The sequence below is a fragment of the Pezoporus occidentalis genome, unplaced genomic scaffold (genome assembly GCF_034315485.1).
Source record: "Pezoporus occidentalis ecotype Australia unplaced genomic scaffold, CSIRO_AGI_Poc_V1 ctg253, whole genome shotgun sequence".
In the NCBI taxonomy this organism is placed as follows: Eukaryota; Metazoa; Chordata; class Aves; order Psittaciformes; family Psittacidae; genus Pezoporus; species Pezoporus occidentalis.
Genome location: NW_026914426.1, coordinates 301,003 through 315,827, shown reverse-complemented (window position 1 = coordinate 315,827; position 14,825 = coordinate 301,003). Strand labels below are relative to the sequence as shown.

The 14,825-nt window shown below is 42.9% G+C and overlaps 1 protein-coding gene across 4 annotated transcripts in view; it reads left to right on the top strand.

Moving 5' to 3' along the window:
• VPS53 (VPS53 subunit of GARP complex) overlaps nt 1–14,825 on the top strand; it is a 67,338-nt gene that overhangs the window by 25,187 nt on the left and 27,326 nt on the right. For 2 of the 4 annotated variants that reach the window (XM_062623461.1, XM_062623460.1), the window contains 6 exons: nt 1,757–1,835; nt 3,074–3,217; nt 4,574–4,716; nt 5,404–5,545; nt 6,823–6,924; nt 10,252–10,346. In XM_062623461.1, the coding sequence (XP_062479445.1) occupies nt 1,757–1,835; nt 3,074–3,217; nt 4,574–4,716; nt 5,404–5,545; nt 6,823–6,924; nt 10,252–10,346 (705 nt within the window). The remainder of the gene's footprint in view (nt 1–1,756; nt 1,836–3,073; nt 3,218–4,573; nt 4,717–5,403; nt 5,546–6,822; nt 6,925–10,251; nt 10,347–14,825) is intronic. The other 2 variants (XM_062623458.1, XM_062623459.1) reach the window with 2 other exon arrangements.

Genomic DNA, 14,825 nt, shown 5'->3' with positions numbered 1-14,825 from the left:
CGGACAGAGCTTTTAACTGCTTGACAGGGCTTCTTTTAAATTTGTTGAGTCTTCAGGAATCTGGCTGCTGCTCTTCTCAGTGCCTCCTCTGTGCTCCCTGCAGCTGTTGTCAAATAGGAAGGTTGCTGTAGCTGGTCATAAGGAAAGAAGTACAACAGCCAATAACTTGTTTATAAAAACTCATTTATTTCTGCACCTCATAATGCTGAAGACTTCTTGTTCCTTGATTATTTCAAAGATAGAAATTTTCAGTCCAAGTTCAGCATCTTTTTTTCTTCTTTTTTCCCTCCTTTCTCTTAAAGATCAAAGGGTTTGGTTCTGTGATGCTTTCTTACATGAATTACGAGTGCTTGCTTGTACAGTGTAGGCAGGATTATACCCGTAATTGTGGCTGTTGGGCTGGGTTCCTCTTTACTGCTTAAATTTCCCACTCCTATTTCAACATATTAGTGAATCCTTTTTGTTTCACAGGTAGGAAGGTGTTAACTAGGGATCTATACCTGGGAGAGTAGAAGGGTTTCTAAACATTCCTGTGAAGCAGAGAGCTTAAATAAAAATTACATTTGACATTGCAGGCAGGAAGCTTTTCCAGCAAAATCCCCATAAATAAATCCTGGATAAGGCAGGTCATACATAAAGTTAAATCACAGATCTGAAGTTATATTTCATTTAAAGGACTAGAATTTTCTGCATTTGGCACCATTAAAGAATCCAGCCTGTTCTCCAGCATTGTCAGATCATCTTGTAGAGTTTCACTACTAATGGACCTCAAGCGGGAAGATTAAAGAAGCAGTTCAGTCTTTGATAAGGCTGAGGAATCAAAAGGAATCCAAGTCTTCTCCCCACAGTCTGAGCAAACATTTTGACTAAAGTAAATGTAGCCACTCATTGTGACATCTCAGTCTCAGTGGAAAAATCCACTGCTTTGAGTGATCAATTTAGACCTTAAAGCGTTTCCAGTATAGTAAAAAGCGATGGAAGAATTCAAGGGCTGCAGAGGGACATAAGTGCCTAACTGTTTGTTTTGGCTTTTTCCAGTGTGTGTAGGCATTTCCATTTCCCTAGAAGTATCAATTAAGCTATATTGACTTTTATTTCTGGAAATGGGAAGCTTTCTTCTCTCAGCCAGCTAAAGAGCAAGGCTGTGGTTTGTTCAAAACTTTTTCACCCATTTCATACCTTTGTTTTTTTATGCTTCTTAAGACGTGGAGGATTTATAGGATAAAAGTGCAGCCAACAGTATTCACATGGATGCATTGGAAAGTAGGTCAGTGTACCTGGAACTGTGAAAGGTTAATGATGAAGCTTGAGATATTGTGAAGCTTTTTATATGTTAGAAACAAGCTTTTGTTGAAATGTGATCAACATACACAAATGTAAAGATGGGTTGGTCACGCTGACTTTAAAGGAACCCTCCTGATTTCTCAGCTGATTAACAGGCCCTTACTGAAATACTAAATTACAGCTGGGTTAAACCATCTAGGACACATTCTGCTACAGCTCAGAGATCCATGCTGTGGAGCTGGAGTTTTCATCCTGGTGTCATTCGTGAACCAAATGCTCTCCCAGTTTTGCCATACAGGCTTTCATGGATGGATGAAGGATGTTTTCTCTTTAGCATGCTTTTTTTTTTTTGTCCCCTAAAAACCTTTGTTTATCTGTTAGTGTTTCAGACCACTTTGTAGTAATGTTTGCAGGCAGTGAAACAAGGAAGTTGTACCACCAGCAAAGCCTGTGCTTTCTCTGTCCTCATCAGGGTGAAAGCAGCACAGAATGAGTTGGGACAACAGATCCTGGCTGACTTTGAGGAAGCCTTTCCTTCTCAAGGTACAAAGGTAAAGTTCTCATTTCCCCTCTTCCTCCCATTGAATATGTTGTTGAAAACTATTCAATGTAATTGGCATTGGTTTAAATCTCATTTTACATCTAGATTGGTTATCTCTCTCTTTCAGGAGTTGATTTAGAAAGCAAACAAATCTCCCAGGCTGTAGGGTGCCAGGTATATTTCTCACTGCTTATGTCTAGTGAGTATGGGAGAGAAATTACACCCTTCCTCTGTCACACTGTGACACATCTATTGCAGCGAGGTCTGCAAGCCAGTCAAGGAATGCCCCAAGCAAACCATGTCTGGCCTTGCAGACCAGAGTGTGGTTCCCTCAGCACCTCACCCAGCTTACTGGTTATTTGTTGGACACACAAAGGTTTGTGTTGTGTTCAGAGAAAGCCAAGCACAGGCTGTTTGTTGACGTGCTGCCACCAAGTTTGTCTTTGGTTTAGTCAGCACAGATACAAATCTGGGCTAAGGCTGAGGCACCAAATGTGCTTTCCCAAAATTATGCATCCAAACGTTTGCAAACAATCTGTGGGGTAGGTGTGAATTGAAATTTACTTCAAGGAAAATACTAGTTCTGTCTTCCAAAGTACCAGGTCTGCTGGTTCCTTTGTAAAACTAACAAGTACAGAAATGCAGAAACTATTTGGAACAGATCCTCAATGAAGGGCAAATCTGTGTCCACATGAAGCAGCATCAAAAGAGCTTTTTTTGAAAGAAGTTTCTAATTTTTCTGTCTTCTCCACTAACATCATGGCTTGTGCCAATACAGACCAGCAGATGCTACTTTATGTTGCAAATTGATCATCTGTAGACTGCTTTTTTTCCCCACATTAATTTGGCTTTCAGGTTTGCAGAAAAGGGTTTTGCTTTTCCCACTTGTTAGCCACATCTCTTAGCTGTTCCTCAGAGTATCTAGGCTGATGAAAGGCTTTGCAGAAGTGATGGGACAACAGTTCTTTCTGTAGATGGAGCTGGCAGCTTTTCTGTGGTGAGGAGCTTCCTGGCTCCTGAGCTGTAGAACTATATGGCCAGTGAAATGGAAGCAGCTCAGATTTCATTCCAACAGAAGAAAGATGCCTATGTGGTAATAAAGAGTAACAGCAGAAGCATTAAGGAGAGAATAATGGGAAAGGATAAAAACAAGATAAGCTGAATACTGCAGGGTAACCTGCAGTACAGTTTACATTCACCCATTCAGCTATTTAACCTTAAAACCTTTGTTCCTGTTTATTTTGATAGAGGCCTGGTGGACCCAGCAATGTCTTACGCGATGCGTGTCTAGTCGCCAACGTCCTGGATCCCCGAATCAAACAGGAAATCATCAAGAAATTTATTAAACAACACCTCTCAGAGTATCTGGTCCTTTTCCAGGAAAACCAAGATGTAAGGAAAGCTTAGCAAGCTCCATTTGGATTTCACATTTTGGTGGCGTTCACGGAGGTCACGTTTCCACAGGTTCCTGTGGTGAAGTGTTTCTAACGTGAGGGCTCAGGAGCAGAGATGTGTGGGTGTGGGATGAACTGAATGATGAGTTGGAGGTCAATGTCATCTCTCCCAGGATGACTTCTTCCCACCTTAGACCTCGCTTTCATGTACCAGCACTGGAAATGTTTCTCCCTCATATAGTAATAAAGAAATTCGAGTTTATAAACTTTCTGCCCTTTAAAGGGTTGAAAAATCAAGCTTTGAAAATTGTAGACCTAAAAACTTTGGAAACCAACAGAACTTCCCCCCAAACAAGCAAAAAACCCCCAAACAACCAGAATGCCTAGAAAAGGGGGGAAGGGATTTCCGGAAGTGGATTAATCTTTGCAGCTAATTTTTAAACTTCCTGTTCTGGTGCTAACAGCTTTGAAAAATTTACTATAATCATCTTGAATCTGAAAAAATACCAAAGGACCAACCACAAAACCAACCTTGAATCAAAATGTGGTTTAACAGTTTCAAAATTTTAACAGTTTGTGACAAAGAGGGGGAAAGAAAGCTAAAATGCTTCATTTTAAATAGCATTTTTCCATCAAAGTTTGTTTTTATTAATCTTGCAACTTTCTGACCAGAAAGCACTAATGCTGAGGGGGAAAAAAATCCCATCCTGCTCATGTTAGAGGAATTCTTGTAGAAGCCTCTGTATCCACGGTCCAGCTGAATGGAAGCATCCAGGAATTCCTGCGTTCTCATCCCACTGTTGACTTTAACCGCTCTTTCTGCGAAGCAAAGGGGGTGGGATCAAATGAATTATTTATGGATTGATTTTTCAATAGTACCTACGTGATCTAGGTTTGCTGTTATCCCGTTTTCAACAGAACTTGCTCTCTTAATTCTCAGAAGGTAGAGTTTGCAGTCTGGCGTGTGTTTAAGCACTTTGAATCATAGAATAATTTAGGTTGGAAAAGACATTTAAAATCATCAAGTCCAACTGTTAACCCAACACTGCCAAGTTCACCACTAAACCAGGTCCCTAAGTGCTGCATCTGCACGTCTTTTAAATACCTCCAGGGGTGGTGACTCCACCGCTTCACTGGGCAGCCTGTTGCAGGGATTGACAACTCTTCCAGGGAGGAAATTTTGCCTAATATCCAGTCTGAACTTCCCCTGATGCATCTTGAAGGATTCAAAGAATTATTAATAGTGGTCAAGTTAACTTGGATCAATAACACAAACTGCTCTGTGAAAATACAGCAGCACAGTTAAGCAGTCAGGCTGCTGCTGTTTAAAGATGATGTTGTCCATCTTACTCAGGTGGCCTGGCTGGATAAGATCGACCGACGTTACGCTTGGATAAAGCGTCAGCTGGTGGACTATGAGGAGAAGTACGGGCGGATGTTTCCCCCGGAGTGGTGCATGACGGAGCGCATCGCTGTGGAGTTCTGCCATGTCACGAGGTGAGTGTCTGGGGAGATGCCCTGTGATGCCTCCCAGCAGTGTCACCTTCCTTAAAACAGCAGGTTGGCTTGTCTTTTGCCAAATGGAGTGTTTATCCATAGGACTCTAAAGGCAGTCTTTAAATATCTATGTGTAATTCTCTATGATTAAGAGCAAGTGAAGAGTGAAAACCCTGAGAAGCATCACTAAAACTGCATGTACTGTTGTGAGTGAGATACTGTGGGAATCAATTTTCAGTGTAACAGAGGTAAAAATCAGTAACATTAGATAGCAAGTGAAGCTGACTGCTTCAGACCATGCTTTTCACCAGCCAGAAACAGGGGACCAGCGGAAACTGCCAGCTGGAGTCTCAGGAGTACCATTGCCTTTGTTCTGGGACCCCAGTCAGAGACACTACAATTCCCAAGGTTTGATCCCGCAGGCTTTCCTGGCTGCAGCAGGGTGCTGGCTGTTAGGAGATGGGGTCCTGTTACCCACAAAGCTCTAAACAACTGTGGTTATGTTTGAAATGTGATCTGTAAAGCAGTTTTATGTTAGAGAGCATCTTAGGAATTAGCTTGACTTTTTCTGTGATGAAAGTCTGTCTAGGGAATAGACTGAATTACAGTGTTAGATTTCAGATCTTTCTCTTTATAGAAAACCACATTTGTTTTTTCTATTCCCCCCGTCTTCCTTCTCTCTTTCAGGACAGAGCTTGCTAAGATAATGCGCACAAGAGCAAAGGAGATTGAAGTGAAATTGCTTTTGTTTGCAATTCAGAGGACAACCAACTTTGAAGGACTTCTGGCTAAACGCTTCTCAGGTTGCACTCTGGCTGATGGATCAGTGGTAAGGGGACTTCTAAGAACAGCCCTTTACTCAACAACGTCTTTGGGAGAAAAAAATCCCTCTCACACATAGCTATGGGAATGGGAGAGTGCAAAAGGTGTCGCCTGCAGCCTCCTTTTGCACTTGTTAAGGGCGTTTAGTGTGATGTGCTCAATGGCTTGTAGTTGGGAAAGTGTTTCTTGGTATTGACTGTGGCAGAGAGCTTACAAGAAGGAGAAAGGACACTGTTTGTGTACTTTTTTGGTTCTCCTGAGCCCTGTGCTGTTTGCAACTGAAGCCATTGCCAGGGAGAACCACAAAGTAATTATGGCATAGTGACTGCGTTATAATGTTTGTTCTCTGCATGGTGATGACACATCATAACTAAAAGTTCCCTCTTGTCTTCATTTCTGGCTACCACACACTCACCACATGGTACCAACTTTCAGTCCCACATTGTCTGTTGGGTTAGTCTTACTTGCAGGGGCATTAGTGGTTTCTAGTTTTCAGTGTCTCATTTGGTAGATTGTAAAGTCAGAGCCAAGAGAAACAGCTCAGTGAATATCTCTGGGGCCATCTCTGTTCTTTTTCTGCCTGAAATCTCAGCCAAGAGCTCTGCCAGCCAAGTGCCCTGGGAGCACAGAGTCCACGTGTGACTCAGAAGCTGCTGGTTTGAGGTTGGCTTCTCTGACCAGCTGGTGTCTTGAAGCCTACTTGGATGTGATAATTCAGCCTATGAGGCAACCCTGCTGGACCCACTTGTAATTTGCTGTGGATCAGTAGGTGCCACTAATTGAAAAGGGAAGTCCTGTAAGGTTTTCCTCCTGGCTGAATTTAGATCTTTCAAGAGTATGGCTTTATTTTTCTGACAATTTTCATAGGGGATCTGCAGCTTTGATTAAATTGGCTTCACTGGGTTGTTGTCCCTTTGGAGAGGGTAGGCACAGAGGCTGTTACAACTGGGAAAACCAGGAGGAGAGTGTGTAGTTTGCAATCAAAGAAAAATTTTTGTCCCCCTTTCTGATGTGCCTGGAGGCTCTGACACACTGACAGAGGGTGAGCATGGGTGTAAGAAGTGCAGGCTTCTTGCAGTGCTCAAGATGAATGTGCTGGTGGAGCAGTGGAGAGGAGCCAGACTCATGCCTTATAGTAGGAGGGAGTGTGCTGTAACCTTGATGAAAAGGCACTGCCTGGCACTCTGCAGTCACCTCTGTGTTTGGAAAAGACAAACTCTTCTACAGCGCTTTGAAGTAAAGCAAAACAGACTGTTCTCTAAGGAGCTTCCTCTTTTTTAACAGAAGAAGCCAGAAGTGCCACTTCCCTCCACCAACCCGTTTCTGGAGGACGAGACTGGGACAGAGACAGATGAGATTGTGATTGAGAAGAGTGATATGGACAAAGTAAGTCTTTGAAGTTCTCCAGTTGTCAGTGAGGCAGTCTCTGTGTTAAAATCTCTAGTGATGCCTAAGCTTTTCCCATCACATAGATTTGAAGGGTTTGTTTTCACAGCAATTAAATTTAGTGCATTTTTGATCCTTTGGGCAGTATAGACTCCCAGTACACCCATGGTTTGCTGTGGCTCACTTCACTGAAACCAAAGCAATCTTTATTTCAGTTAATAGTGCAGAGACAATCTGCCACATGAGAGTGAGTTGGATTCTGTTCTAGGCCATACAGCAGTGGCTCAAATGTAACTAAGGATTTCTGTGAAAGAAAGATGAACTAACAGAGTTGGGTTGTCTGATCCCAGAAGAAGCTCCCACTACAAACAGTTCCAATTCATATTTTTCCTTGTCAGCCAGGCAACTGAGCCTGGAGTCACCAGGCAACTCATTGAACTTTCAAGTGTCAGTTTTAGATTTTCACTCTAGATATATTACTTCTGGGATTTTTATCTCTACAGTGCTTTTCATCTATTACCTCTGCAAAGCAGGCAACACCTAACCACTTGTAAAAGCACTGGGTTTCCAAAGCCCTCTGCAAATATTAAAGGAGCGAATAGTAAGCACCATTGTTTTAATTGGCACCAATATCAAAGCCTGTAAGCCCCATACTTTTTACTCTCCAGATGGACATTTTTTAACTGTTCAGTTGTAAGTTGTTCAAGGCAGGTACCCTCTCCTTGTTTGGTGAGTTTACAGCCCTGTAAATGGGCCATTTGCAGGTGGTATCCTGATGGATGTCCAGGGCCTGAGGCCTACTCAGATCCATGCCACTGGGGAGATCTGGGGGGTGGTAGGTCTCCACCAGCACAGTTTGGTGCGCTGCATCCCCTCCAGATTTTCACATGAGCAGGGCAGCCTTCTGCCTTCCACGCCAGCCCAAGTCCTGAAATACAATGATGAAGAAAAGTTTTGCTCTTTCCATTAAAATACAACTTGGGCAGTTATCAGTGATGTGGAAGACAGAGATTGGGAGCTCAGGGAGACAGGTGTGTGATGAGTTCTTTGTGAAGAGCTTGCTTTCCATTGTCTGTAATGGCTGGGAGAAGGTTGGCTCTGATGTCTGATGGCTCTGTGATTACATCCTTGGAGAAGTCAGTGGTGCTAGAAGACACATGAAGAGATAATTACACTAATTAGGCTGCTTAGGGCTGCTTGTGTTGAGCAGTGGAATGCGCTGCCTTGGCCAGAAGCACTTCTGAGAAAGGAACTGCTCTGCTTCCTGTACGTGGGCAGGCTGGTATGAAGCCATCCATGGAGCTATCCCTTGGAATGCCATTTGTAGTGAGGTTGCCCTCTCTTTCTGGGTACACCCTGTGTTAACCCTCACAACACAGTCTTGGGCTCTGCCAAATGGGAACCCCGTATGGCTCCCATTTCAGTTTCAAAAGCACTAACATCTGGTGGTTAGTGCTGGTGAGTTCATGTTGGAAGTCACCTGCTGTAACTAGCTGAAGAAGAGAATGGACAGCAAGAACTTGAGTGATAGAGCTCTTCCAAGACACTGGTCCTGAGAATTTAAGACATGTGGGAGTGTAAGAGGGAGCACAAGAATATTTTTTGTGGGGGAATCCATGTTAAAAAAGAACCTCTTTTAGTAATCCTAGTAGTTCAATTTAATCTGTTTACTTTGGATAGTAATGAAAGGAAACTGGGCCAGCTGCAGACCTCCTTACTGTGACAACAGTAACCTTTTATTATTTCCATCAAACTCAAGGAGGAAATAGCTTAAACATCTGCAGCTTTTGGACAGGATTGCACTCTCTGAAACACAGCTTCACTGCTACTGTTAAAAGATTTAGTATTCTCTCCACCAGACATGCTGGGAGCAGCATGATGCAAAGACGCACACGCACACACACAGAAAACCAGTCCTGCAAGAGGAGTTGGCTCTTCCAGCCTGGTAAATCATAAACATTGTGAATCTGCAACCTTGTGCTGGCGCTGCCATCCTGGAGACTTGGCCACTGGAAGGTTGCTGTATTTGCCACCTATTGTTTCCCTCATGCTCCGTTAAGCGTGTGCATCCGGCAGAAATGGGCAAGCCCTGGCAGAGGGGTTGGGATGCAGAATGCTGGGTAGTGGCTCTCTCCCAAAGCTGTAAAAACTTACATTCTCCAGTCGTGCTCTTAGTGAGAAGGTTAATGAAGCCAGCCTTACAGAGGTGGTCTGGTCTCCATAAAACCGTTTGCTCACTTCAGGTTTGCAGCCATATGTTAGTATTCATTGTGTCTTTGACACGATTGTTACTTCTGAGCAATGCTTACCTAGTAATTCTGCAAAAGACTTAGTGCCACCTCCTTTGGCATTTAGGAAAGTATGTCCTTGAGGGTCTCTTGTTTTGCTTTTCTTATGCTTAAAAGAAAAAAAATCAATTGGAAAAATTCGTGTCTTCGTTGGCTGGGAGCTGATCCTGGCTTTTTTGTGGAGAGAGGCAAGAATTCCATTCCAGAGTCACTGCAGCCCTCTTTGCAGGCAGGGAAAACGTGTCAGCTTGCCGGGGAGCAACAGGAAAGATTGTCTATCAATAAAAAACAATAATAAAAATGTAGCTGTAGGGCAAAAATGAACTTAAAGGCTCTGCCCAGCCTGGTACTTGAACATGCAGAGATGAAAGCATATGAGTAGTCCCAGTGGCTTCAGTGAGATGAGCTTGGCCACTGTGAGCGGTGCAGTACTAAGCTAAAATGAGAGTAAACCGGATGACTCCCAAATTGTATGTGCTTAAAGCTCTAAATTGACTTTAAAATACAAGTCTTTGCATCCCCAGAAATGTGCTTCACAGTGAAAGCATGCCGTAATGTTGTCTATATGATTCCAGCTCCTCTAGTAATTACGTGCTGTTTATCTAAATAAAAACATCCGGATGAAGCCTGTAACTTTGAGTTATTCTCTTTTAATGTTCTAAAATGTAGGGATTTTTCAATGTTTCTTCTAAATTAGTGCTGCATTTCATTTCAGAGGTGACTAGTGGAACCTTAGTACTATTCAAAGGGTTCAGCAAGGTTTTATTTACAGACTGCATTAAGATTCTTCTACTGAAACCTGTTAGCATCGAGCAGCCTTTTCTTTAAGGATAAGAATATCTTGCAAGTGAAAAGATAATTCCTTGACATACTAGCAGCTCTGCAAGAGGAAGGGAAGACTTAGACATGTGGACCCTGTATATACTGTCAGTTACATGCCTTTGATTATTTGACAGCAAATTTCTGTGTTGTAATATTTTTAAAGATTTAAATCCTTCTGGGCACATTTGAAACCAACACTCTAAATGTTTTCTTACAGCCAAAGAAGTCAAAGGTCCCTGACAACCCTTTCCATGGCATTGTTTCCAAGTGCTTTGAGCCTCACCTTTACGTGTATATTGAGTCTCAGGACAAGTGAGTAACCAGCATGGACTTCTGGGTTTGTTTGAGTTTGAAAGTGCATTGCAGTTGGATTGTGCTCGATTCCCTACTCAAGCTTCAGAAAACTCATTTCTTGAAAGTCTGCTTTCTGATTTCTTCAGGAGCAGTATTCGTGGTTCAAGAAAGAATGAGTGGGACCTTTGCTTGGGCAAAAATGAGTGTTCAGAGGGCTGTGGATGTTGGTTTCATTTGGAATTGCAAAGGCCTGTAGGAACAATGCCCATTGCCTTTCTGTGGAAGAAGCTTAGTGTTTGTGAAATTGCTTCTGTTGCCTCTGCAATTCCCACTGCAGACGTACGCCTTTCTTTCGTCTCATGTCTTCCACAAATAGTAGGTTTGCTTTTTCTGTAAAATACACATGTGGCTTCCTGGCAAAGGACTTTCAAGATTTGCTTTGTACAAATAAGTTATTTGAGATCCTAAGATGAAAGCTGCTGTAGATGAGCTGGCTGTAAGATAACATTATCATTGCTCACAGACTGGGACTTTGTCAAGGGCTTTAATCCCTGGAACCCTTCTTCATCTTCCTCTTTGACTTGTAGCAAAATAACTTGAATGAAAGAAGCTTTCAGCTTAGAGCTCTGAGAAGTTTTTAGAGTTCTCACCACACTTTCTTGTGCCCGTTGGTTCACACCAGGGTTTACATAACATCTCTGTAACAAGTGCAGTGCCAAATGGGAGGGGAGGTAGTTGAAAAATGTTCAAAACAGTCTTTTAGTGCAGGTTAGTGGCTGGAAAGGAGGAGGAGGTGCCTGCCTCATGTAACTCATCTGTCTATGCCCTTCTAGCTTCGATGGACTTACACATGAGAGAGGGCATATAACTTGGGGCTTGTAGTGCCCTGATTTTGCCCAAACTCCAAGGTAGCCACTTGAAAAAGCTTTCCCATGTCCCATCAACCTTTTATGCTTTAAATTAAACAAGTAAATAAACCTTGCACAATGGTCTGTCATGCTGGGTTTAGTTTCTGCTCTGCAGTGTAACAAAGGGAAACAGATATTTCCCCCCTCTGCCAACTGAGCATTAACTTGTTTGAATATTTCTTCTCTTCTCACTAGGGGCCATTTTAATCCCCGTTTTGGTAATTCTACCCCACTGTGCTCCTAGCCCTTTCAGTTGCCTTTTTTTCCCTTTTCCTTTACAATCATGAGATGGTTTATATTAGCTTTATAGCCACAGGCTGTGAGGAGTTCAAAGAAATACTGCCCCAGTATTCCCCATGCTGCCCCTGTCTGCCAGAAAGTGCTTTCCTTTATGATTTTCTCTTTTCTTCTCCCTTAGATTGAACTCTTGAGGAATCTGTTGCTGATGTCTGAAAGTGAGGATTTCTTAGATAATTAATTGTATGTTTGGGCTCTGAATAGCAAGAATAGTGTGAGAGTTGTGTTCATTATTGCCTGAAGTCTGTGGCAGAATGCAGCCTGGACCTTTTCTCCTGAAAAATTGCTTCCATACCCATTTAAAGAAACACAGTGCCAAATCTGTAGCAATTTAAGAGGAGACACCTGAAAGAAAGACTTTAAAGATGCCTCTCTCCACCCTTAGCTGCAATGTAAATATCAGATTTCTTAGCAGGGAAGCAGATTTCATTTCTGCCCCTTTGGGGTATGTATCTTTAGCTCTAGTTTGTGGTCTGTAGGAGCAACAGGAGCACACACGTGTGAGCTGAGCTGTTCTGCTGCAGTGAAGCAAGAGCCCTGTCAGGTCTGCAGTGCTGAGAGTATGCAGAGCCGTGGTTAAGTGTGCTAATATGCATGTGTGCATTCGGATTGTTTGGAAAACTGGCACTTTCTCTCTTTGGTGTGTGCCTGTGATTTCATGAGAAAAGGGGCTTCCAAAATGCCAAGTCCATGGAAATTACCCTGCAAGTGGTCCAGATGTCTCAATGCCATTGCCCTTCCCCAGTGCTAGGCAGATACCAGCTGTTCACATTGCTGAACAGACCAGCTGACTAAGCACCGTGTTCTTCTCTCATGCTCCTGGGTTGTGTAGTTCCTCTTGTGATTTCCAGATATACAGAAAAACACTAAATAGGTTGAGTGAAAGAAAAAAGTAGGAGCCATATAGAAATGAATGGATTTAAGAACCAGAATAAAATTTTCTTTACTGGAATTCATATTTTCTCTTGGTTAGATTTGGCAAGTTCTTGGTCCCAATAAATATCCTACTGGTAGGAAATACCACATCTGCAGTACCAGAGGATTTTCTTGGAGCTTTTTGGAGAGTCTGTAGATAAAATGTTCATTTTCTGTAGCTCTCCTGCCTTCTTCATGTTTCATCTCCCAGTTGCTTTTCCTGACAAATTCTTTCTGCTCACATTGTACCACACAAAGGTTGTTAGCCTTTATGTTGTATTGGGCCAACTGAGACTAATGTGAAAGTTTGATTGACATCAACTGAAGTGTGCATTAGTAATGTATTAGTTCGCTTAGTGCACAATAGCCTGATGTTTTGCCCATGTGAAATAAGAGCACGTCCTCACAGCCTGCCTTTGACAGGCAGTTTGTCCAGGTTAGAATCAGAACAAGCATGAAGCTCCAGTGCTGTTCTCCCAGCTCCATCCCTGACAGTGTTCAGGGCCGCGTTGGACGGGACTTTGACCAACCTGGTCTAGTTGAAGGTGTCCCTGCCTGTGGCAGGGGGTTTGGAACTAGGTGATCTTAAGGTCCCTTCCAACCCAGACCATTCTGTGTTTCTATGACAGCTGCATTTGCTCCTACATCCCAGTTGACAAGACCTTGGGGGACCAAGAAAATGTAGATATATTTCACTTGCCTCAGAGAAAAGGAGAACATGTGGAGTAAGCATGAAAAAACAAAAGCCATTGACATTCCTGACTATGTCTTGGGACTGAGAGAATGAAGGGAAAAAAAAAGTGGCTGGTAAATGCTAAGAAGGCTCCACTTTGTTGCCCAGATGGAGCAAAGTGCAGATGCAGAGGTGGAAATGCAGCTGCTTAGTTTAGTGGGACTTTTGACAAGGAGCAAGCCACGTCCGCTTTACTTGGGAACCTGAAGGAATGCTACAGCTTGCAGCACGTGTGAGCCCTCCTGCAGCAGCCATCTGTTTGGCTCTCCTACAGCTACAGGAGGAGGTCTATTTTGCTTCACTGTGGTCAAATACAATCAATGCTTTGGTTCAGTGTTCAATTGCTGGTGCCAGTGTAGAGATTTATCACATCAGTTGAGTAGCCTGATGTTTTTATGGTTCTTGTAACAAAGCCGAGGAACTGTGTGTATCTGTAGAATCAGAGGTATGTAAAGTACTTAACAAGCAATAAGCATGAATAAAGGGGCTACTTGTCTTTGCAATAGCCTGTGAGGCTGGCTTAAGCCAAAGAGCCTTGCTTCATGATTTAAAGCCCTGTTATTGCAAGCACATGGTGGATCACCCGTGATAGGAGCTCATTTGCTTTGGTACAGCAATCTGGGTTTATCAGGGAAGTGGTCACTTTTTGTACTGGTGCAGTGTTGTGGGTTCTTTGGTCAGCTGGAATCAGAGTGGGTTTTCTCATTTATGAGACAAAAAAAAAAAAAGGGGGACAGAAACTGGGGAAAAGTTTTCATTGTTGGCAGGTTTTTTCCCCTTTCCTTGTCAGATGTAAGTGAGAACGTGCTGAAGAGTCTCAGCTGCTGTGCTGCTAGTGCTGGTGGTAATGCTTTACCCATCCCAGGAGACCCTAACCCAGTCTCTTTGCATGAACTCTAATGTTGTGCTGGGTGTCCTATGAGCTGGCTTAAGACTAGGAAAACACTTCCAGTTGAAACTCTTTGACAGGCTTTTAAAGAAGAGTTTTCACTTCTATGGACAGCATTGCAAGTTTATCAGTGAGTAAGTTCCTGAAAAATAATGATAATATATTAACTATAAAGTAATGAATTTTGTCCTATTCTCCTTCTGAGGATTTGGCTTTCTACTTATGTGCCCTGGATCAGCCATTAGTTACACTCTCAGTAGTGAGAGGGGTGAAGGTTGTGCAGTGGAATGGGGGAGCAGGAGAAATAAAGCCAAGATGGTAATGGAAATGAGATATAAAATACAGGAACCTCACAACTCCTTTTGGTCAGCAGAGTGCCATTCTCATCTGAAATGTCTGCATATTCCTCAAAAGCCAAACTTCCTTGTCAGAGGTTGCGTGTATTTGTGTGTCTGGGGGAGGAGGTTTATTGCTGTAATTCAGTTCATCTGGCAAAGGTTACTCAACTTAGTTGAGTTCTGGTGTCAGGAGAGCTGGTCTTGGTTCCTGACACGGATGTGCTGTCTCTGGAGGAGTAGGACTAGAGGAATTCCCCAAGATCAGAAGACTTCTTTGGGTCTGTGTTGATGGTTCTGGCCCTCTGCCATGCTAAAAAGCCTTTTTGTCATGATGAAACGATGGAGTGAATTTTATTGTTGCCTAAAGACCAAAAAATTTTAGTAAGGACCAGGTTATAATGAATCACTGGAGACAAC